The 25885-nt window shown below is 47.6% G+C and overlaps 1 protein-coding gene across 1 annotated transcript in view; it reads right to left on the bottom strand.

The window, feature by feature from the left end:
* Window positions 1-25885, bottom strand: part of IPO5 (importin 5) — a 187478-nt gene that overhangs the window by 27019 nt on the left and 134574 nt on the right. Inside the window, exons 15-20 of the mRNA XM_063953056.1 lie at window positions 19726-19809; window positions 19252-19384; window positions 6608-6729; window positions 5772-5868; window positions 5438-5610; window positions 4670-4781 (exon numbers count right to left, since the gene is read on the bottom strand). Coding sequence (XP_063809126.1) covers window positions 4670-4781; window positions 5438-5610; window positions 5772-5868; window positions 6608-6729; window positions 19252-19384; window positions 19726-19809 — 721 coding nt within the window. The remainder of the gene's footprint in view (window positions 1-4669; window positions 4782-5437; window positions 5611-5771; window positions 5869-6607; window positions 6730-19251; window positions 19385-19725; window positions 19810-25885) is intronic.

The following is a 25885-nucleotide window of genomic DNA, read 5'->3' as shown; positions in this document are numbered from 1 at the left end:
CCATCAAAACCTAATTTGAAACAGAAGTTAGTGAAAAGTGCTATTGGTCCAAAAAAATCAGGAAGAATTAGAACTAAAGGTTTTCACAGGTGTGGACTCTGCAATATGTGCAGACACCACACCGCCCAACCAAGTAAAATTGAAGAGTTCCATTCAAATACAACGGGTAAAACTTATTGTATTTTAGACTTTATAACATGCAATACCAAAAATTGTATATATTTAATAGAGTGTACATGTGGGTTGCAATATATAGGCCGAACATCTAGACCCCTGACAGAGCGTTGGGCAGAGCATCTGCGAAATATTAAAAAAGGCTATCTAAATCATTCCGTATCGAACCATTTTAAAGAGACACACGTATGTAATTATAGGTCTCTAAAAAGCTTGATAGGTATAAAAATCATAAATAATCATTGGAGGAAAAGAAATGTGGAAGAAGTTTTAGCACAAACAGAGATGAAATGGATTTACGATATGGGGACACTGGGCTCCAAAGGGTTTATATCTTGATTTTGAACTGAAATGGTTTCTACAATTTAGTAACCAGTGTATTCCATCGCTTCCAAGTCCTTTTAAAAAAAAATAATCACTATTATCCTTGGTTTTAAGAATTTAATTGTAGAAATCACCGCATACATGTATTTTTCCACTTTTTAACATTTTATATTCCCTAGTAATTTAAGAGGTTTTAAATTTTGTATTGTTTTTAACCTACATATGTATTTGAATGCATGTCTGCACTTTATGTATTACTGTGAGAGAATCATTTTGTATTTGCACAGAATGAAGGTTTTTAGGAGGAGGTGTTCGAATTGCGTACCGTGGAACGTGGAAGTGATATGCATTCCACGGACGTACTTCCGCCGCTGGCGAGAGCTGTAGAGCAGCGCGGGCGGATACAGGAAGCGACGTGCGTTCCAGGGAGCTGGAACGCACGCCGCAAAAAGCTCCTTATAACACGTTTTGGGATCCTGAAATACTCAAGGGAGGCTAATTATGAAACGTTTTAATGATACTTCATAAGGATAGGATGAAATTGTGAGAAACTAATAAGATTAGACACTAATTAGGCTGGGCACATTCTCGACCAATCAGATCACTCTGGTGGGGATAAATACCCCAACCAGTTTCATTCCACCTTACACCTTGATAAAGGCTCCCCAGGGAGCAGAAACGCATTGGTGAGCTGATTTGGGAGATTGCAGCATAACCGGCACTACACCTTTTGGATACTGCAGGTCCAGAGGAGAACACGGCACCTGAAAAGATCGGGAGGTATCCGTGAGATATCATCATGCTTAGTTGGGTGGATATCATATGACACCCCCATCTATCCGGTACGCTTTCTTGCCTAGTCCTTGGTGGATTTATTGTGCAAAATTCTGTTGCATTTTAATACATTTTTGTGTGTGAAACTATTGAATAAAACTGTATTACACTATATATCTTCTTTCTCTTCTATTTTTGGGGTTTATATGAAATTGACCCACTATCGAGAGAAAGGAGAGGACTTGAACAATTAAGATAAAAGAATGGACATTTGGAGCCCACTTTTGAGACCGAATCAGACCGGGACTGTAATATTTTCATTCCTAATATACGGAATTAGTGTAACATTTCGACAAATTCCTGTGGTATTATACCCAGACCGTTTTAGGACTATATACGAAGAGGGTGCGCACGGTTGCTTACCTTTGTTGCTGTTTGAATAGGTAATCTAACTCTGTAAATTCAGGGTAAGGGACAGGCTTTTGTTTGTACAAAGAAAAAGGACTGCTGTGACGCAGCATCCTCTAGAGCAGTCATTCTCAACCGCGGTCCTCAAGGCACACCAACAGTGCAGGTTTTAGTGATATCAAGGCTTCAGCACAGATGGTTAAATCAAAATAACTGCAGTACTAATTAAGTCACGTGTTCAAGCCTGGATATCACTAAAACCAGAACTGTTAGTGTGCCTTGAGGACCGAGGTTGGGAAACACTGCTCTAGAGGGAGCTTTAACATGTCACGTATAGCCAGAATTAGGGGTTCAATACTCTGAACAGAATCAGGATCCCCACTAACGGGATCCAGGTCATACCCATCCTCCTGTAAATCCTCATCTGTATCAGAGTAGAGCAGGTAACTCACGCTTCTTTGGCTCTGCATGAGGAGGGGGGGGGGCGCGCTGTACATCTGCCCTAGCAGCTAAATCTGCAAAATGTTTGTTGTAGTAGCCGAGTCTTCTGCACAATAGCAGTGAGCTGGGATGACATCTGACATCATAGATTTAAGAGACCCTAACCAGTGGGGCTCTGGACCCTCTCCCCCAGCCCCTTCACGGATTTGTGAAGATTGACTGCATTGCTCACATGAAACAGAATCAGTAGACAATGGAGAGAATCTGGTGCGACATACACTGCATAGTTTGTGTTTACCCATGTTTCACAGTAAGCACAACATACACATACAGTGATATTGCAAGCCTGCCCTACGGTATGTGAGAGGAGACAGAGGACACCAGCACATCCTGAGCTGCACAGCCCCAATGAGGCTGTCAGCTCGCTATTATACTGTAAACACTAAATTTCTATCCTAAATAGGATGTATATAGTGTACAGAAGCTGCTCTCCCCCTTTGCTACACCCTGTACCAGATATCCAGCATGACTGAGGATCAGGTAGCGCTGTGTGTGCTGTCTGTGGCTGCAGTAAGTAGAGGAAGGCGCCAAAACGCCTCAGGTCCCGCTGATGTAGCTCCACCCCCTCCAATGGGGTTGGAGATACCTAATGTTATTATACTGGCAAAGTCTCCGTTTAACTGTTAGTGAAACGTTTGTGCCAGTTTCCACATGGGGGATCTTAGGGGGACTTGGGAGTTGGAGATGAGAACCCACTGCTGTATTAAATCTCAAATGGATAAAAATTTAAGGCACTACAATCTACAGAGACTAAATGGAGCAAATTCTGATAAAGCTAATCAGAGTGGAAGTCTGCAATTTAACCTGTACAACTATGCAAAAAAAAAAAAAAAAAAAAAAAAAAAAAAAGACTTGCACACCATATAAAAGGACTGCAGAAAATGAAAAGTGCCTTTGACTTGCAAAGGTCTGTCAAATTCACATTAGGGGTCTACATAATTTTTTTATAAAATTGTTTACTTTATTACACTGTACATTTTGTTCAGGGTAGATAGTTCCTCTTAGTACAAGGGTCAATTAAATCTTTAATTTATGTCATACAGGCCCAGACAGAGTTTTCAATTAGGAAAGTGGGGAAAAAAACAATACCACCATGTATGTTAATCAGAAACTATATCTAACAATACTGGAGTTTTTTCCTCACAAGTCACAGATAAAACTTGTGACTGAATGCCAGACACCTACTGACTGGTGCATACACAGTGTTGCAAAATCCCATGCTTTAAATCAGGGGTGGGGAACCTTTTTTCTACCAAGGGCCATTTAGACATTTATAAAATCCTTCGGGGGCCATACAAAAATGATCAACTTAAAATTAGCCTGCCCCTAGTAGTTATGCCCCAGTAGATATGCCGCCAGTAGTGCACCGCCAGATACACATATACCGCCAGTAGTGCACCGCCAGATACAGATATGCTGCCACGGTGCCAGATACAGATATGCCCCCACGGTGCCAGATACAGATATGCCCCCACGGTGCCAGATACAGATATGCCCCCACGGTGCCAGATACAGATATGCCCCCACGGTGCCAGATACAGATATGCCCCCACGGTGCCAGATACAGATATGCCCCCACGGTGCCAGATACAGATATGCCCCCACGGTGCCAGATACAGATATGCCACCAGTGTCAGATATGCCCCCACAGTGCCCGATACAGTATGCCCCCACAGTGCCCAGTATGCCCCCACAGTGCCCAGTATGCCCCCACAGTGCCCAGTATGCCCCCACAGTGCCCAGTATGCCCCCACAGTGCCCAGTATGCCCCCACAGTGCCCAGTATGCCCCCACAGTGCCCGATACAGTATGCCCCCACAGTGCCCAATACAGTATGCCCCCACAGTGCCCGATACAGTTTGCCCCCACAGTGCCAGATACAGTATGCCCCCACAGTGCCAGATACAGATATGCCCCCGCCCTGCTCACCGCTGCTGCTGGCCTTCTCCTGCCCCTTTGTGCTGCTGTGTGTGACAGGGGAGGAGAGTGCAGCGTGCACCTCTCCTGCCCCTTTGAGCTCAGTCCGGCCGCGGCGGCGGGTGTCATCTGTAGGGAGGAGAGCGCAGCTATGACCACTGTCCAGCGGCGGCGTGTAGGATCTCAAACCAGCCGCCAGTTCGTAAGCCAATAAGAACTCACAGACCGGCAGCGCGGCTCCTGATTGGCTGCCGGTCCGCAAGCTCTGATTGGCTCGCGAACCGGCGGCTGGTTTGAGATCCTACACGCCGCCGCTGGACAGTGGACATATTGTAGCTGCGCTCTCCTCCCTGCAGATGACACACGCCGCCACGGCCGTACTGAGCTCAAAGGGGCAGGAGAGGCGCACGCTGCGCTCTCCTCCCCTGTCACACACCTCAGCGGGTGGTTGGGCCGGATCAGTTGGCTTTGCGGGCCTTATACGGCCCGCGGGCCGGAGGTTCCCCACCCCTGCTTTAAATCAATGTAAGTGTATACTACCATCACTCTACAACAGCATCTGGAAGTATACCTTGTCTTAGTTCCTGGTTTTTAAAGTGCTCTTCTAATTTGCTTTTGAGTATGCCTCCAAGTTCTTCAAAGTGTTCATTGTTCAGACAACCATCACCCATTACCTCAATGCACTGCAAAGAAAATATTGTATAGAGGATTAGGATTCAAAAAATGTCAAGCCACAGTCTACTGAGAACCCTACTAAATCTTAAATACATGTAAGCACTGCAGTGCCCGGGTCCACAAGTCCCCCCAACAGGCAGCACCGTGCATACTGAACAGGGAGCAAATGGCTGCTGTTAGCCCCGAACTCCCAGTGATGTCGCCAGACACGTCCTTCTACACTCACTGTACGAGGGGGGGCAGGTATACTGGGACCCAGGCCACATACAACATGAGTGCAAAGAAGCTGAGGGGGGCACAGAGCAATGGGGCAGAAAGGGAACAGGGGCACAGAGAAGTGGCAGCACAGCAACCTGTGCCCCCAGCCCAGCACACACTGCAGCAGAGGATACAGGAAGACTGCTGCCGCACTCATCACAAACCCACACTTTCTACACCAAGAGAAAAGTTTAACTTTCCATTGTCTTCCCGATTGTAAACCAGTTTACCACGCCATTTCCTTATGTGTTTTAAGCTTCAAGTTCCTTGACGAATTCTTCAATAAAAATGTATTACTGATACTACTGATCATTTCAAATAATTTAACTTGCATTTGAGGCTTAGGTGGTTATATAAAAAGTGTTTTTTACAGAAAATAAGAAATGAACAAGTGCAGAAACTTTACCTTGGCAAAAGAGTGCATTATTTCGGACAGAACATCTGAGTCTGGCTCTGTTCCAATTCCCTTGATGAGCGCATCACACATGAAGTGCCACATTTGTGTCAGGTAGTCAGGGCCGCGTACCCTGGCACACTCCAACAACAGTGGCATGGACTCTGCAGCAGCAACTCTTACACGTACAATGGTGTTAAGGAGAAAAAGGTTCCTTGTATCTTTTTATATGTGTTATAGACAACGTGAGTTTTACAAAACAGACATCAATCCAAGTACAGTGTAGGTTTCAAAGTATTTCACATTATATATGTCAAGTTTAGCAGCAACTGTTTATAAAGGATATCATCATGAAAATAAAATTTAAGCAGAGGAACCATTAGTTTTACTACTTGTTCAGTATATTCTACAAATCCTTCCTTCAGTTCTTTAGCATAACAAACCTGGAGGTATAAAGAAACAAAGTATTATATACAAAAAACAAAGGTCAATCAGCAAAGAAATTTCCATACAATTCTTTCCTAATAGCACAACAATATAAGCACACTAAACTAATGAGTGGTGGAGAAATATGGACCCATGAAAAGAGCACTAAAAAGTGTGACTGCTTCCATCCCCAAAGGCTGGCATTCATATAGTCCAATCCCAAATAATGTAGCTGTAACACTTTGAAGGCAATTCAATTGTTTTGGACTTGCAATTAAACTGTTGCTTAAAACGGTTCTGTTTGAGCACTCAAACTGCACTTTTCATTAGCCAGTGTGCATTATGTGGCTAAAGGTCACAGTTTAATGCCCAGTAAACCCACGGCCAACTCATAGCTTCTGGTTTAATCAGCATGTTAAACCTCAGATAGTGCACTTAAAGTAGATTTTTCCTCACAGCTCCTGAGGCTGCAAGGAAAAATCCACTTTAAGCGCACTCTCTGGGTCCTTGCGGCATTAACAGACTAGCTTCGGGCAAAGTTTTAGCTGTGCAGTAATTCCCCATTTCTGTTTACCAGGCAATAAGTTGGAACATCAGGCACAACCCAAAGCCAAACCACTACCATACAAATGTCTATCACATACATAAATCAAGTAAAAAGCTGCATCATCTCTCCCCTTTACCTACAATGTTTTTAGGAGTTTGAATGCAATGAGAAACAAAATAAAAAGACAACTGTGCGTGTCTGATACCTACCAGCATTTGACATGCAGTTGCTTTTTCTTCAAGTCCAGCAGTTTTAATGCCAAAACTTTGCTGGTCCCCCAGGTTAACAAATTCCCACCCGTCGTCATCTCCCATGCTCTCCATATCTTGCGCTGTAAACAGCAAGAAAATAACATATCTTTAATACAGCACTATGTAAAGATTTACAGAGAGACTTAGGGCGATATCCAATTAGTCACGATAATTAACCCCGATAAGCCGCAAGATGCGGCTTATTAGGGATTTTGTTTCATCCACCTCATGCAGGCGAAACCAAATCCCCAGAAACCGCTCCAGTTTCATGTGAAACTGGGGCCGTTTCTCCCGAAAAGAGTTCAGAGAGATATTATATTTTACTTTTTTTTTTTTTTTTTTTTTTTTTTTTTTACAGGCGACCAAATTGGATAGCCTGTAAAAACAATATCGGTAAAACATCGGAATTTTTTTTTTTTTTTTAAAGGGCCGCTTTTCGCACCCGTTTCACTTCTAATTGGATATCCTCCTTAGGAGTAAATTTACCAAAGCTTCTAAAAATAGGATTTTAATTACCCACCGGTAAATCCTTTTCTCGTAGTCCGTAGAAAATGCTGGGGTCCACAGTACCATGGGGTATAGACAGGTCCACTAGGAGCCATTGGCACTTTAAGAGTTTGAGAGTGTGGGCTGGCTCCTCCCTCTATGCCCCTCCTACCAGACTTAGTATAGAAACTATGCCCGAGGAGACGGACAACTTCGAGAGAAGGATTTTACAGATAGTGGCGAGCTTCACACCGTCTCACACATACAAGGCAAACCAAGCTAACCCGATTGAAAAATCAACGAGAGATAGTCTGCTTAGAAGCAGGACACCCAAGTTTCTTGGGATCATACAAGACAGAGTACGATTTTCTGTGACGAGCAGTCTTCTTCACAGATTTTCAGAGCCCTTACAACATCCAAGGACTTTGATGAAATTGAGGAGTCAGTCGCAACTGGCACCACAATAGGCTGGTTGATATGAAATGCTGACACAACCTTCGGAAGGAACTGCTGACGTGTCCGGAGCTCAGCTCTATCTTCATGGAAGATCAAGTATGGGCTCTTACAAGACAAAGCCCCCAACTCCGACATGGCTAGCAGAAGCTAAGGCCAACAAAGTGAGCCTTCCACGTGAGAAACTTGACCTCAACCTCCGGTAGAGGTTCGAACCAATCCGATTGGAGGAACTGTAACACCAGGTTAAGTTCCCAGGGCGCCGTAGGCGGCACAAAGGGAGGCTGGATGTACAGAACCCCTTTCAAAAAAGTCTGAACTTCAGGGAGGGAAGCCAATTGTTTCTGGAAGAAAATGGATAGGGCCGAAATCTGGACCTTTACGGATCCCAACCGCAGGCCCATATCCACTCCTGCTTGCAGGAAGAGGAGAACCATCCCAGTTGAAACTCAACTGTAGGAAACTTCTTGGCCTCACACCAAGATACATACTTTTTCCAAATGCGATGGTAAGGTTTAGACGTTACTCCTTTCCTAGCCTGCATCAGGGTAGGAATAACCTTGTTCGGAATGCCTTTCTGAGCTAAGATCTGGCGTTCAACTTCCATGCTGTCAAATGTGCCCGCGGTAGGTCTTGATAAGCAAACGGTCCCTGCTGCAACAGGTCTTCCCAAAGAGGCCTTGGATCTTCCAGCAGTAAATCTAGAAGATCGGCGTACCAAGCCCTTCTTGGTCAGTCCGTAGCAATGAGGACTGCATGAACTCTTGTTCTCCTTATGAGCTTTAGGATCCTTGGAATTAGTGGAAGTGGAGGGAACACGTACACTGACTGGAACACCCAAGGAGTTACCAGGGCGTCCACCGCCACTGCCTGCGGGTCTCTTGACCTGGAGCAATAACGCCAAAGTTTTTCGTTGAGGCGGGAGGCCATCATGTCTATTTGAGGAACTCCCCAAAGATCTGTCACCTCCGTGAACACCTCTGGATGGAGGCCCCACTCTCCTAGATGGAGATAGTGTCTGCTGAGGAAGTCCGCTTCCAAGTTGTCCACTCCCGGAATGAAAATTGCTGACAGTGCCAACGCATGCTTTTCCGCCCAGAGGAGGATTCTTGATACCGCTGACATTGCAGCTCTGCTCTTTGTTCTGCCTTGTCGATTTATGTAGGCCACCGTTGTGACATTGTCCGACTGCACTTGAATGCGTCGATCTCGCAGAAGATGAGCCGCATGGAGAAGACCGTTGTATACAGCTCTTAGTTCCAGAATGTTTATTGGAAGACTGGATTCCAGGCTTGACCACCTTCCTTGGAAGGTTTCCCCTTGAGTGACTGCGCCCCAACCCCGGAGACTTGCATCTGTGGTTAGAAGGATCCAGTCCTGAATCTGCGGCCCTCCAGAAGGCGAGGCATTTGTAGCCACCAGAGGAGTGAAATCTTTGCTTTCGGTATCCTCAGGTGCATATGTAGATGAGAACCCAACCACTTGTCTAGGAAATCCAGTTGGAAGATTTGAGCATGAAACCTTCCGAACTGCAGAGCCTCGTAAGAGGCAACCATCTTCCCCAGAAGACGAATGCACTGATGAATCGATACCCGGCTGGCTTCAGGACATCCCGGACCATTGATTGTATCACCAACGCCTCGCCTTCTCCACCGGTAGAAACACCCTCTTCACTTTCATGTCGAGGATCATCCCCAGGAAAGGCAATCTCCTTGTCGGCTCCAAATGTGACTTTGGGAGGTTCAGGATCCAACCATGTTCCCTGAGCAGATGAGTCGTGAGAGCAACGGACTGCAACAGCTTCTCCCTGGACGACACCTTTATCAGCAGATCGTCCAGGTATGGAATTATGTTCACTCCCCGTCTGCGGAGGAGAACCATCATCTCTGCCATCACCTTGGTGAACACCCTCAGTGCCGTGGAGAGACCGAATGGCAGCGCCTGAAACAGACATTGACTGTCTAACAGTACAAATCTGAGATAAGCCTGGTGCGGAGGCCAAATCGGAAAGTGGAGATACGCATCCTTGATATCTAGGGATACCAGAAACTCCCCCTCCTCCAGATCCGAGATCACCGCTCTCAGAGACTCCATTTTGAATTTGAATTTCCTTAGATAAGGGTTTAACGATTTCAAGTTCAAAATTGGTCTGACCGAACCATCCGGTTTCGGTACCACAAAAGGTTTGAATAGTAACCCACATTGTGCATATGAGGTGGAACTGGAACAATGACCTCTGACTTTTCCAATTTCTGCATAGCTTCCTATAGGACAGTTCTGTCTGTCAGTAAAGCTGGCAAGCCTGATTTGAAGAATCGGCGAGGTGGGGTTTCTTGAAACTCCAGTATGTACCCCCTGGGACACAATATCCTGTACCCAGGGATCCAGGCCGGACGACACCCAGACGTGGCTGAAACTTTTGAGTCTCGCCCCCACCAGCCTGTCCTCCAGGCTGTGTGGTCCACCGTCATGCTGAGGATTTTGAGGTACCAGAAGCAGGTTTCTGGTCCTGGGAGCCTGCGGGTGCAGGTTTTTGGATTTTGCCCGACCACCTCTAAAGGTGGTGATAGGAGAATTGGACTATTTTGTCTTAGCAGTCCGAAAGAACTGCGATGCAGATGAAGAAAATGGTTTCTTCGTAGAAGGCGCAGCTGAGGGAAGAAAGGTCAACCTACCCGCAGTTGCCGTGGAAATCCACGCATCCAATGCTTCCCCAAATAGAGCCTGACTGTGTAGGGTAGGTTCTCCACACTTCTCCTGGATACCGCATCGGCAGACCATTGGTGTAGCCAGTCCCCTGCGAGCTGAGACAGACATGGAAGATCTCCTTGCAGTCAGCGTACCCAGGTCCTTCATGGATTCCACCATGAACCCCGCAGAATCCTGTATGTTACGTAAAAATAAATGTCACTTCTATCCATTGAATCCAAATCCTCTAGTAACGTGCCTGACCACTTTACTATAGCTTTAGAGATCCATGCGCAGGCAATAGTAGGCCTAAGCGCCACCCCTGAAGCAGTGTATATGGATTTGAGCGTAATGTCAATCTTACGATCAGCTGGTTCATTTAACGCGGTAGATCCAGGGACAGGTAAAACCACCTTTTGAGACAGCCTGGAAACAGATGCGTCAACTATGGGTGGGTTTTCCCAATTTTTTCTATCTTCCTCAGGGAAGGGAAAAGCAACCAGAACCCTTTTTGGAATCTGGAATATTTTCTCCGGGTTTTCCCAGGATTTTTCAAATAAAGCGTTTAAGTCTTTAGACGCAGGGAAGTCTGAAGTAAGCCTGCTAAACCTGCTCAGGTGGTTGTGTCAGTAATAATGGCCTCAATCATTAGCTGCACCCCTTTTGCAAGGGAAGCTGCCCCCCTCAGAACTCCCCATCACAGTCTGCCGTGTCAGTCGGTATCCGTGTCATCTTGCATAATCTGGGCAAGTGCACGTTTCTATGGGTATATGCTAGGGAGTTTTGAAGGAATAGGAATAGAACCTGACCAAACTGCCATAGACTTCTTTAAAACCAGAGTTTCAGTCTCCGTATGAGCTAGAGGTTAACCACTCAGGCTCATTAATAGGGATCTGAGACAAGACATTACATTCCTGTGTACATGGAATGGATTCCTCCTGAGAGGAAATGTCCTCTGCAGCATAAGACACACAGTCCCTAGACATGGCTATGTGAGACAACACCACACACAGGGAAATGTCAGATACAGTTTACCACCAAGAATGCCACAGAGAAACACAGAGATTGGAGCCAACCTACACACAGCGCTTCCCAAGGTAGATCTAATACAACTACCTGGCACTGACTGTGTACCTTAATAGACTACACAGTATTTACACAGCCCCCTCTTCTACAACCCCCTGGTACCGCACAGGATAGCTGGAGTTGCTTGGAGGGACAGCTCTCCCTGTCAGCGTCTCTGTATAGGATCTACAGGCAGGAAAAGGAGCTGAACGCTGCTGGGTCCCGCTCTGAGAAGCTCCGCCCCCTGAACATGGCGCTGCTTCATGCTCTCCACTTCTTTATACTGACCTGAGGAATTGTGCTGGCAGTGTTACCGAGGTCACTGACAGCCTTAGTGCCAGTGTAGGGTATCGGCGCTGGCACTATGTACAGCTGAGCCTCCGGAGCGCAATTAATACTGCGCTCCCACCTTGTTGCTGCCATCTTCACACCGGCTCCCCGCTTGCTACGGGAGGCCGGTGACTCACTCGCCACCGGAATCTTCTGGCTCTGTTACGGGGTGGCGGCAGTGCTACGGGAGTGAGCGGTCGCCTGGGGCGGCTAACGATCACCCCCCTCAGGAGCTCAGTGTCCCGTCAGCGGAGATAGTGGCTCTAACCCCGTAGGGTGGACACTACTCCCCCCCTAAGTCCCACGAAGCAGGGAGGCTGTTGCCAGCAGCCTCCCTGTGCCTATACTAACTCTTAGAAAAATAATAAAACTAAAGAAGCTCTAGGAGCTCCACTAGTTGTGACCGGCTCCTCCGGGCACATTTTCTAAACTGAGTCTGGTAGGAGGGGCATAGAGGGAGGAGCCAGCCCACACTCAAACTCTTAAAGTGCCAATGGCACCTGGTGGACCAGTCTATACCCCATGGTACTAATGTGGACCCCAGCATCCTCTAGGACGTAAGAGAAAATGGAGGTGATGTTGCCCATAGCAACCAAATTCTGTTTGATTGTCTATCATTTTCTAGGATGCAACAGAGAAATAGCAACCAATCAGAATCTGTCTGCCAAGGGCAACATCACCTTAATTTTTAGAAGTTTTAGTAAATTTACCCCTTACATTCTTTGCCCATGCTGCACCAAATTAAATAAAAAATACCAGAATATTTAAAAATCTGTAATTTCCCACCAATTATATTTCACTGAAGACTTTTTGCCTTTATTTGGGATAGTTATCCCATAATTCTATTACACCCTCTTACAGACTAGAACTATAGACTATATTTTTAAAAATAAGATTTTACTTACCGATAAATCTATTTCTCGTAGTCCGTAGTGGATGCTGGGGACTCCGTCAGGACCATGGGGATTAGCGGCTCCGCAGGAGACAGGGCACAAAACTAAAGCTTTAGGATCAGGTGGTGTGTACTGGCTCCTCCCCCTATGACCCTCCTCCAAGCCTCAGTTAGGATACTGTGCCCGGACGAGCGTACACAATAAGGAAGGATATTGAATCCCGGGTAAGACTCATACCAGCCACACCAATCACACCGTATAACTTGTGATCTAAACCCAGTTAACAGTATGACAAACGTAGGAGCCTCTGAACAGACGGCTCACAACAATAACAACCAGATTTTTTTGTAACAATAACTATGTACAAGTATTGCAGACAATCCGCACTTGGGATGGGCGCCCAGCATCCACTACGGACTACGAGAAATAGATTTATCGGTAAGTAAAATCTTATTTTCTCTGACGTCCTAAGTGGATGCTGGGGACTCCGTCAGGACTATGGGGATTATACCAAAGCTCCCAAACGGGCGGGAGAGTGCGGATGACTCTGCAGCACCGAGTGAGAGAACTCCAGGTCCTCCTCAGCCAGGGTGTGCCCCTGACCAAGTAGCAGCTCGGCAAAGTTGTAAAGCCGAGACCCCTCGGGCAGTCGCCCAAGATGAGCCCACCTTCCTTGTGGAATGGGCATTTATATATTTTGGCTGTGGCAGTCCTGCCACAGAATGTGCAAGCTGAATTGTACTACACATTCAACTAGCAATCGTCTGCTTAGAAGCAAGAGCACCCAGTTTTTTGGGTGCATACAGGATAACAGCAAGTCAGTTTTCCTGACTCCAGCCGTCCTGGAAATCTATATTTTCAGGGCCCTGACAACATCTAGCAACTTGGAGTCCTCCAAGTCTCTAGTAGCCGCAGGTACCACAATAAGCTGGTTCAGATGAAACGCTGACACCACCTTAGGGAGAAACTGGGGACGAGTCCGCAGCTCTGCCCTGTCCGAATGGACAATCAGATATGGGCTTTTGTGAGACAAAGCCGCCAATTCTGACACTCGCCTGGCCGAGGCCAGGGCCAACATCATGGTCACTTTCCATGTGAGATATTTCAAATCCACAGATTTGAGCGGTTTAAACCAACGTGATTTGAGGAATCCCAGGACTACGTTGAGATCCCAGTGCCACTGGAGGCACAAAAGGGGGTTGTATATGCAGTACTCCCTTGTCAAATTTCTGGACTTCAGGAACTGAAGCCAATTCTTTCTGGAAGAAAATCGACAGGGCCGAAATTTGAACCTTAATGGACCCCAATTTGAGGCCCATAGACACTCCTGTTTGCAGGAAATGCAGGAATCGACCGAGTTGAAATTTCTTCGTGGGGCCTTCCTGGCCTCACACCACGCAACATATTTTCGCCACATGTGGTGATAATGTTGTGCGGTCACCTCCTTCCTGGCTTTGACCAGGGTAGGAATGACATCTTCCGGAATGCCTTTTTTTTTTCTCCTTAGGATCCGGCGTTCAACCGCCATGCCGTCAAACGCACCCGCGGTAAGTCTTGGAACAGACATGGTACTTGCTGAAGCAAGTCCCTTCTTATCGGCAGAGGCCCTGAGTCCTCTGTGAGCATCTCATGAAGTTCCGGGTACCAAGTCCTTCTTGGCCCATCCGGAGCCACGAGTATAGTTCTTACTCCTCTAAGTCTTATAATTCTCAGTACCTTTGGTATGAGAAGCAGAGGAGGGAACACATACACCGACTGGTACACCCATGGTGTTACCAGAACGTCCACAGCTATTTCCTGAGGGTCTCTTGACCTGGCGCAATACCTGTCCAGTTTTTTGTTCAGGCGGGACGCCATCATGTCCACCTTTGGTCTTTCCCAACGGTGCACAATCATGTGGAAACAACTTCTCGATGAAGTCCCCACTCTCCCGGGTGGAGGTTGTGCTGAGGAAGTCTGCTTCCCAGTTGTCCACTCCCGGAATGAAAACTGCTGACAGTGCTACCACATGATTTTCCGCCCAGCGAAGAATCCTTGCAGTTTCTGCCATTGTCCTCCTGCTTCTTGTGCCGCCCTGTCTGTTTACGTGGGCGACTGCCGTGATGTTGTCCCACTGGATCAATACCGGCTGACCTTGAAGCAGAGGTCTTGCTAAGCTTAGAGCATTGTAAATTGCTCTTAGCTCCAGTATATTTATGCGGAGAGAAGTCCCCAGACTTGATCACACTCCCTGGAAATTTTTTCCCTGTGTGACTGCTCCCCAGCCTTTCAAGCTGGAATCCGTGGTCACCAGGACCCAGTCCTGAATGCATAACTGTGGCACTTTAGTAGATGAGCACTCTGCAGCCACCACAGAAGAGACACCCTTGTCCTTGGAGACAGGGTTATCCGCTGATGCATCTGAAGATGCGATCCGGACCATTTGTCCAGCAGATCCCACTGAAAAGTTCTTGCGTGAAATCTGCCGAATGGAATCGCTTCGTAAGAAGCCACCATTTTTCCCAGGACCCTTGTGCAATGATGCACTGACACTTTTCCTGGTTTTTGGAGGTTCCTGACTAGCTCGGATAACTCCCTGGCTTTCTCCTCCGGGAGAAACACCTTTTTCTGGACTGTGTCCAGAATCATCCCTAGGGACAGCAGACGTGTCATCGGAGACAGCTGCGATTTTGGAATATTTAGAATCCACCCGTGCTGTCGTAGAACTACTTGAGATAGTGCTACTCCGACCTCCAACTGTTCTCTGGACCTTGCCCTTATCAGGAGATCGTCCAAGTAAGGGATAATTAAGACGCCTTTTCTTTGAAGAAGAATCATCATTTCGGCCATTACCTTGGTAAAGACCCGGGGTGCCGTGGACAATCCAAACGGCAGCGTCTGAAACCGATAGTGACAGTTTTGTACCACGAACCTGAGGTACCCTTTGTGAGAAGGGCAAATTTGGACATGGAGGTAAGCATCCTTGATGTCCAGGGACACCATATAGTCCCCTTCTTCCTGGTTCGCTATCACTGCTCTGAGTGACTCCATTTAGAATAGGTCTCACCGAGCCGTCTGGCTTCAGTACCACAATATAGTGTGGAATAATACCCCTTTACTTGTTGTAGGAGGGGTACTTTGATTATCACCTGCTGGGAATACAGCTTGTGAATTGTTTCCAATACTGCCTCCCTGTCGGAGGTAGACGTTGGTAAAGCAAACTTCAGGAACCTGCGAGGGGGAGACGTCTCGAATTTCCAATCTGTACCCCTGGGATACTACTTGTAGGATCCAGGGGTCCACTTGCGAGTGAGCCCACTGCGTGCTGAAACTCTTGAGACGACCCCCCACCGCACCGGTTTGTACGGCCCCAGCGTCATGCTGAGGACTTGGCAGAAGCGGTGGAAGGCTTCTGTTCCTGGGAATGGGCTGCCTGCTGCAGTCTTCTTCCCTTACCTCTATCCCTGAGCAGATATTATGGGGACGAAAGGACTGAGGCTGAAAAGACTATGTCTTTTTCTGCTGAGATGTGACTTGGGGTAAAAAAGGTGGATTTTCTAGCTGTTGCCGTGGCCACCAGGTCCGATGGACCGACCCCAAATAACTCCTCCCCTTTATACGGCAATACTTCCATGTGCCGTTTGGAATCTGCATCACCTGACCACTGTCGTGTCCAGAAACATCGTCTGGCAGATATGGACATCGCACTTACTCTTGATGCCAGAGTTTCGCATATATAGAAATGCATCTTTCAAATGCTCTATAGTCAATAAAATACTGTCCCTGTCAAGGGTATCAATATTTCCAGTCAGGGAATCCGACCAAGCCACCCCAGCGCTGCCCATCCAGGCTGAGGCGATCGCTGGTCGCAGTATAACACCAGTATGTGTGTATATACTTTTTAGGATATTTTCCAACCTCCTATCAGTTGGCTCCTTGAGGGCGTCCGTATCTGGAGACGGTAACGCCACTTGTTTTTATAAGCGTGTGAGCGCCTTATCCACCCTAAGGTGTTTCCCAACGCGCCATAACTTCTGGCGGGAAAAGGTATACCGCCAATAATTTTCTGTCGGGGGAAACCCACGCATCATCACACACTTCATTTAATTTATCTGATTCAGGAAAAACCACATGTAGTTTTTTCACACTCCACATAATACCCTTTTTTGTGGTACTTGTAGTATCAGAAATATGTAACATCTCCTTCATTGCCCTTAACAAGTAACGTGTGGCCCTAAAGGAAAATACGTTTGTTTCTTCACCGTCGACACTGGAGTCAGTGTCCGTGTCTGTGTCGACCGACTGAGGTAAAAGGACGTTTTAACGCCCCTGACGGTGTTTTAGACGCCTGGACAGGTACTAATTGGTTTGCCGGCCGTCTCATGTCGTCAACCGACCTTGCAGCGTGTTGACATTATCACGTAATTCCTTAAATAAGCCATCCATTCCGGTGTCGACTCCCTAGAGAGTGACATCACCATTACCGGCAATTGCTCCGCCTCCTCACTAACATCGTCCTCATACATGTCGACACACAAGTACCGACACACAGCACACACACAGGGAATGCTCTGATAGAGGACAGGACCCCACTAGCCCTTTGGGGAGAAAGAGGGAGAGTTTGCCAGCACACACCAAAAACGCCATATTATACAGGGACAACCTTTATATAAGTGTTTTTCCCTTATAGCATTTTAATATATATATACATATCGCCAAATAAGTGCCCCCCCTCTCTGTTTTAACCCTGTTTCTGTAGTGCAGTGCAGGGGAGAGCCTGGGAGCCTTCCCACCAGCCTTTCTGTGAGGGAAAATGGCGCTGTGTGCTGAGGAGAATAGGCCCCGCCCCCTTTTCGGTGGGCTTCTTCTCCCGTTTTTCTGAGACCTGGCAGGGGTTAAATACATCCATATAGCCTCCAGGGGCTATATGTGATGTATTTTTAGCCAGAATAAGGTATTATACATTGCTGCCCAGGGCGCCCCCAGCAACGCCCTGCACCCTCCGTGACCGTTGGTGTGAAGTGTGTGACAACAATGGCGCACAGCTGCAGTGCTGTGCGCTACCTTCATGAAGACTGAAAAGCCTTCTGCCGCCGGTTTCTGGACCTTCAATCTTCAGCATCTGCAAGGGGGGTCGGCGGCGCGGCTCCGGGACGAACCCCAGGGTGAGACCTGTGTTCCGACTCCCTCTGGAGCTAATGGTGTCCAGTAGCCTAAGAAGCCAATCCATCCTGCACGCAGGTGAGTTGAACTTCTCTCCCCTAAGTCCCTCGATGCAGTGAGCCTGTTGCCAGCAGGACTCACTGAAAATAAGAAACCTAAAAACTTTTTCTAAGCAGCTCCTTAAGAGAGCCACCTAGATTGCACCCTGCTCAGACGGGCACAAAAACCTAACTGAGGCTTGGAGGAGGGTCATAGGGGGAGGAGCCAGTACACACCACCTGATCCTAAAGCTTTAGTTTTGTGCCCTGTCTCCTGCGGAGCCGCTAATCCCCATGGTCCTGACGGAGTCCCCAGCATCCACTTAGGACGTCAGAGAAATACAGGTAAATTATAGTCTTTGATAATATCAATTTTTAACTTTGAATATATATATACACATACATATATATATATACACATACATATATATATATATATATATATATATATACATATATATATATATATATACATATACATATATATATATATATACATATATATATATATATATATACATATATATATATACATACACACACACACACACATATATATATATATACAAACAAATAGAAAACCACAGCACTCGCCACCCCAGAAGTGGGGTGCAGTGTCCGCACTCGCCACTAATAGGGTGGGGTGCATGTAGCCCATGGCCACCTACTCAAAAATATAGAAACTTCGGCACTCACCAAAATGAGCTCACTTATCCTCAACATCTAGGGACGCCATCATGTCCACCATTGGTCTTTCCCAATGGACCACAATCATGTGGAAGACTTCTGGATGAAGTCCCCACTCTCCCGGGTGCAGATCGTGTCTGCTGAGGAAGTCTGCTTCCCAGTTGTCCACTCCCGGGATGAACACAGCTGACAGTGCTAACACATGATTTTCTGCCCGGCGGAGAATCCTTGCAGCTTCTGCCATTGCCCTCCTGCTTCTTGTGCCGCCCTGTCTGTTTACGTGGGCGACTGCCGTGATGTTGTCCGACTGAATCAACACCGGCTGACCCTGAAGCAGAGGTTTTGCCAGGCTTAGAGCATTGTAGATTGCTCTTAGCTCCAGTATATTTATGGAAAGAGACGTCTCCAGGCTTGACCACACGCCCTGGAAGTTTCTTCCCTGTGTGACCGCTCCCCAGCCTCTCAGGCTGGCATCCGTGGTCACTAGGACCCAGTTCTGTATGCAACTTTTTCTAAGCAGCTCTTTAGGAGAGCCACCTAGATTGCACCCTGCTCGGACGGGCACAAAAACCTAACTGAGGCTTGGAGGAGGGTCATAGGGGGAGGAGCCAGTACACACCACCTAGTGGTCAAACTTTTAAATTTTGTGCCCTGTCTCCTGCGGAGCCGCTATTCCCCATGGTCCTGACGGAGTCCCAGCATCCACTAGGACGTCAGAGAAACAATAGTACATAAACAACAGACATGCTAATATAACTTCTCTATACTTTCAATTCTGTGTAAGGTCATATAAAGAAAACTAGGAAAAAACAATACTCACTGTCGAGTAGAGCCACCTCTGGTTTAATGGATGCAGTTTTCATGAGAGGACCCATGACCACAGGGAGGTATTGCTGAAACTCTTTCCCAAGGATCTTGCACATACGTGCCCAAGCGGAAATCATGTATGAAATCTTGGGGAAAGCAATGTATACAATTAGGTGACCCTATAGATTTTTATTTCACTGAAATGCAGTGCAAAACATGACATTTAGAAGGTGGAAGAGAAAAATGCAGACACTGAGGCAAATTTGAATCAGTATGTATGTCATCCCTGACCAGAATGATATTTCCTAATATTTTGTGCATGTGCACTGTAACATCTATGACAACTAGTGTATATGTTTAGTGAGGAATGCAAGCTATGAATTAATATACTAAAAGGTAAGTTAATTCCTTATATGTGCAGGTCTAATAAATTATAGAATACAATCAGCATATTGTGAAAATGAGAGCAGCATTATTTCTCACACACCTGAGGATCATCGTCTTCCAATTCACTGAAGTCTGTCTGAGTCTTTAGCAGAAGCTGCATCACATCCGATGCATCTTGCATGAACTGAAAGCAGAAAAAGAATCCTTGTAATTACTGCCACAATTCCGCAAGACTTCAACCATAGCGTTATAAGCTTATACTCCACCCACCTCATAGGTTACCAGAAACTATATATAAAAATGAAACAAAAGTCATTCTTGATTTGGTGTACAATGTTTATCAATACCCTCATCCCTTAATTGCTTCACCCACATGGGAAATTCAATTAGACCCATTAATTTACCAGGGAGTGAAAAAATAAGAATTTACTCACCGGTAATTCTATTTCTCGTAGTCCGTAGTGGATGCTGGGAACTCCGTAAGGACCATGGGGAATAGACGGGCTCCGCAGGAGACTGGGCACTCTAAAGAAAAGATTAGGTACTATCTGGTGTGCACTGGCTCCTCCCTCTATGCCCCTCCTCCAGACCTCAGTTAGGGAAACTGTGCCCGGAAGAGCTGACATTACAAGGAAAGGAAATTTGGAATCCAGGGTAATACTCATACCAGCCACACCAATCACACCGTACAACTTGTGATACCTTTACCCAGTTAACAGTATGAACAACAACTGAGCCTCACTCAACGGATGGCTCATAACAATAACCCTTAGTTAAGCAATAACTATATACACGTATTGCAGAAAGTCCGCACTTGGGACGGGCGCCCAGCATCCACTACGGACTACGAGAAATAGAATTACCGGTGAGTAAATTCTTATTTTCTCTGACGTCCTAGTGGATGCTGGGAACTCCGTAAGGACCATGGGGATTATGCCAAAGCTCCCAAACGGGCGGGAGAGTGCGGATGACTCTGCAGCACCGAATGAGCAAACACAAGGTCCTCCTCAGCCAGGGTATCAAACTTGTAGAACTTTGCAAATGTGTTTGAACCCGACCAAGTAGCCGCTCGGCAAAGCTGTAAAGCAGAGACCCCTCGGGCAGCCTCCCAAGTAGAGCCCACCTTCCTTGTGGAATGGGCTTTTACCGATTTTGGATGCGGCAATCCAGCCGCAGAATGAGCCTGCTGAATCGTGCTACAGATCCAGCGAGCAATAGTTTGCTTTGAAGCAGGAGCACCCAGCTTGTTGGGTGCATGCAGGATAAACAGCGAGTCAGTCTTCCTGACTCCAGACGTTCTGGAAACATTTTCAAAGCCCTGACTACGTCCAGCAACTTGGGAGTCCTCCAAGTCCCGAGTAGCCGCAGGCACCACAATAGGTTGGTTCAAATGAAACGAGGACACCACCTTTGGGAGAAATTGGGGACGAGTCCCCAATTCTGCCCTGCCCATATGGAAGATCAGATATGGGCTTTTACATGACAAAGCCGCCAATTCCGACACACGCCTAGCCGATGCTAAGGCCAACAGCATGACCACTTTCCACGTGAGATACTTTAGCTCCATGGTCTTAAGTGGCTCAAACCAGTGAGATTTCAGGAAACTCAACACCACGTTAAGATCCCAAGGTGCCACTGAAGGGGGCTGAATATGCAGCACTCCCTTAACAAATGTCTGAACCTCAGGCAGTGAAGCCAGTTCTTTTTGAAAGAAAACGGATAGGGCCGAAATCTGGACCTTTATGGACCCCAATTTTAGGCCCATAGTCACCCCTGACTGTAGGAAGTGCAGGAAACGACCCAGTTGGAATTCCTCTGTAGGGGCCTTCCTGGCCTCACACCAAGCAACATATTTTTGCCATATACGGTGATAATGCTTTGCTGTCACGTCTTTCCTAGCCTTTATCAGCGTAGGAATAACTTCATCCGGAATGCCTTTTTCCGCTAGGATCTGGCGTTCAACCGCCATGCCGTCAAACGCAGCCGCGCTAAGTCTTGGAACAGACAGGGCCCTTGTTGCAGCAGGTCTTGTCTGAGAGGCAGAGGCCATGGGTCCTCTGTGCGCATTTCTTGCAGTTCCGGGTACCAAGTCCTTCTTGGCAAGTCCGGAACAATGAGTATTGTTCTTATTCCTCTCTTTCTTACTATTCTCAGTACTTTTAGTATGAGAGGAAGAGGAGGAAACACATATACCGACTGGTACACCCACGGTTTCACTAGGGCGTCCACAGCTATCGCCTGAGGGTCCCCTGACCTGGCGCAATATCTTTTTAGCTTTTTGTTAAGGCGGGACGCCATCATGTCCACCTGTGGCAGTTCCCATCGGTTTGCAATCAGTTGGAAGACTTCTTGATGAAGTCCCCACTCTCCCGGGTGGAGGTCGTGTCTGCTGAGGAAGTCTGCTTCCCAGTTGTCCACTCCCGGAATGAACACTGCTGACAGTGCTTGCACGTGATTCTCCGCCCATCGAAGAATCTTTGTGGCTTCCGCCATTGCCATCCTGCTGCTTGTGCCGCCCTGGCAGTTTACATGGGCGACCGCCGTGATGTTGTCTGACTGGATCAGCACTGGCCGGTTTCAAAGCAGGGGCTCTGCTTGACTCAGGGCGTTGCAAATGGCCCTTAATTCCAGTATATTTATGTGTAGAGAAGTCTCCAGACTTGACCACATCCCTTGGAAGTTTCTTCCCTGAGTGACTGCCCCCCATCCTCGGAGGCTTGCATCCGTGGTCACCAGGACCCAGTCCTGTATGCCGAACCTGCGGCCCTCGGAAGGTGAGCACTCTGCAGCCACCACAGAAGAGACACCCTGGCCCTTGGGGACAGGGTGATCAGCCGATGCATCTGAAGATGCGATCCGGACCACTTGTCCAACAGATCCCACTGAAAGATCCTCGCATGGAACCTGCCGAAGGGAATGGCTTCGTATGAAGCCACCATCTTTCCCAGGACTCGCGTGCAGTGATGCACCGATACCTGTTTTGGTTTCAGGAGGTCCCTGACCAGAGATGCTAATTCCTGGGCCTTCTTCTGTTCTGTGTCCAGAATCATGCCCAGGAAAAGCAGACGCGTCGTAGGAACCAGCTGCGACTTTGGAACATTTAGAATCCAGCCGTGCTGTTGCAACACTTCCTGAGAGAGTGCTACGCTGATCAACAACTGCTCCCTGGACCTCGCCTTTATGAGGAGATCATCCAAGTACGGGATAATTATAACTCCCTTCTGCCGAAGGAGTATCATCATTTCGGCCATTACCTTGGTAAATCTTCTCGGTGCCGTGGATAGGCCAAACGGCAACGTCTGGAACTGGTAATGACAGTGCTGTACCACAAATCTGAGGTACTCCTGGTGAGGTGGGTAAATGGGGACATGCAAGTAAGCATCTTTGATGTCCAGCGACACCATAAAATCCCCCTCTTCCAGGCTTGCAATAACCGCTCTGAGCGATTCCATTTTGAACTTGAATTTCTTTATATAAGTGTTCAAGGACTTTAAATTCAGAATGGGTCTCACCGAACCGTCCGGTTTCGGTACCACAAACATTGTGGAATAGTAACCCCTTCCCTGTTGAAGGAGGGGGACCCTGACAATCACTTGCTGGAGGTACAGCTTGTGAATTGCCGCCAGCACTACCTCCCTTTCCATGGGGGAAGCTGGCAAGGTTGATTTGAGGTAACGGCGTGGGGGAGTCGCTTCGAATTCCAGCTTGTATCCCTGAGATACAATTTGTATAGCCCAGAGATCCACCTGTGAGCGAACCCACTGGCTGCTGAAGTTTCGGAGACGCGCCCCCACCGCACCTGGCTCCGCCTGTGGAGCTCCAACGTCATGCGGTGGACTCAGTGGAAGCAGGGGAGGACTTTTGTTCCTGGGAACTGGCTGCATGGTGCAGCTTCTTACCTCTACCCCTGCTTCTGGCAAGAAAGGATGCATCCCTGACCCTCTTGCCTTTTTGGGAACGAAAGGACTGCATTTGATAATACGGTGCTTTCTTAGGCTCTGAGGAAACCTGAGGCAAGAAAGTGGACTTTCCAGCTGTCGCTGTAGACACGAGGTCCGACAGACCGTCCCCAAACAATTCCTCGCCCTTATAAGGCAAAACCTCCATGTGTTTTTTAGAATCAGCACCTCCTGTCCATTGCCGAGTCCATAAGACCCTCCTGGCAGAAATGGACATAGCATTAATTCTAGAGCCCAGCAGGCAAATGTCCCTCTGAGCATCTCGCATATATAAGACGTCTTTGATATGGCCCAGGGTTAGCAAAACAGTATCTCTGTCGAGGGAATCTATGTCGTCTAACAGAGTATCTGTCCACGCTGCTACAGCACTACACATCCAGGCTGAAGCAATAGCAGGTCTCAGTAGAGTACCAGAGTGTGTATACACCGACTTCAGGATAGCTTCCTGCTTTCTATCCGCAGGCTCCTTTAGGGCGGCCGTATCCTGAGACGGCAGGGCCACCGTTTTAGATAAGCGTGTCAGCGCCTTGTCCACCCTAGGGGATGTTTCCCAACGTAACCAGTCCGTTGGCCGGAAAGGGTACGCTATCAGTAACCTCACTAGTTTCTTATCAGGGGAACTCCACGCTTCTTCACCCAATTCATTTAATTCATCAGATGGGGGAAAAGTCACTGGCTGCTTTTTCTCCCCAAACATAAACCCTCTTGGTATTAACCGGGTTACTCTCAGAAATGTGTAATACATCTTTCATTGCAATAATCATGTATCGGATGTCCTTGGTCATTTTAGACTGTAAATGTGCCTCATCATCGTCGACACTGGAGTCGGACTCCGTGTCGACATCTGTGTCAACCATCTGAGATAGAGGGCGTTTTTGAGCCCCTGACGGTTTCTGAGTCGCCTGGGCAGGTGCGGGCTGAGACCCCGGCTGTCCCAAGGCTGCAGCGTCATCAAACCTTTTATGTAAGGAGTTTACATTGTCATTTAAGACCTTCCACATATCCATCCAATCAGGTGTCGGCCCCGACGGGGGCGATACCAAACTTATCTGCCCTTGCTCCGCCTCCACGTAACCTTCCTCATCCAACATGTCAACACAGCCGTACCGACACCGCACACACACACAGGGAATGCTCAGACTGAGGACAGGACCCCACAAAGTCCTTTGGGGAGACAGAGAGAGAGAGTATGCCAGCACACACCACAGCGCTATATAACAGGGATTTTCACTACTAATAAGTGATATACCCAAAAGCTGCTTTTTTTGTATTCTTTGTGCCTAAATTTATGTGCGCCCCCCCCCCCCTCTCTTTTTAACCCGTCTTGTACCTGGATACTGCAGGGGAGAGCCTGGGGAGCTGCCTTCCAGCGGAGCTGTGAAGAAAAAATGGCGCTGGTGTGCTGAGGAAGAAGGCCCCGCCCCCTCAGTGGCGGGCTTCTGTCCCGCTTTCAGTGTAAAATAATGGCGGGGGTTTTTACATATATACAGTGCTAGACTGTATATATGTATTTTTATGCTAAAGGTACTTCAATTGCAGCCCAGGGCGCCCCCCCCCCCAGCGCCCTGCACCCTACAGTGACCGGAGTGTGTAAGTGTGCTGGGAGCAATGGCGCACAGCTGCGGTGCGCTACCTTAATGAAGACAGGAGTCTTCAGCCGCCGATTTCGTCGTCTTCTAGCTTCTGTTCTTCTGGCTCTGCAAGGGGGACGGCGGCGCGGCTCCGGGAACGGACGATCGAGGACAGGTGCCTGTGTTCGAACCCTCTGGAGCTAATGGTGTCCAGTAGCCTAAGAAGCACAAGCTAGCTGCAAGCAGGTAGGTTTGCTTCTCTCCCCTTAGTCCCATGTAGCAGTGAGTCTGTTGCCAGCAGAAGCTCACTGAAAATAAAAAACCTAATAAATACTTTCTTTACTAGTAAGCTCAGGAAAGCCCACTAGGATCACCCAGCTCTGGCCGGGCACAGATTCTAACTGAGGTCTGGAGGAGGGGCATAGAGGGAGGAGCCAGTGCACACCAGATAGTACCTAATCTTTTCTTTAGAGTGCCCAGTCTCCTGCGGAGCCCGTCTATTCCCCATGGTCCTTACGGAGTTCCCAGCATCCACTAGGACGTCAGAGAAAAGGTGGTAGCCTCAGACGTTAACCTCCAGGGCTATTCAAGTCGAGCCCTTTTTCCTCACACGGTAAATTACTGTTATCGGACAAACACATAAGGGGGATATTCAAATGTTTGAAAAGTCGGTTGGGTGTCTGTTTTTTCCTATCTAATAGACAGGAAAAAAACAGACACCCAACTGACT

This window comes from Pseudophryne corroboree, chromosome 2 (assembly GCF_028390025.1).
Source record: "Pseudophryne corroboree isolate aPseCor3 chromosome 2, aPseCor3.hap2, whole genome shotgun sequence".
Taxonomy (NCBI): domain Eukaryota; kingdom Metazoa; phylum Chordata; class Amphibia; order Anura; family Myobatrachidae; genus Pseudophryne; species Pseudophryne corroboree.
This window is presented reverse-complemented; position numbering and strand designations above follow the sequence as displayed.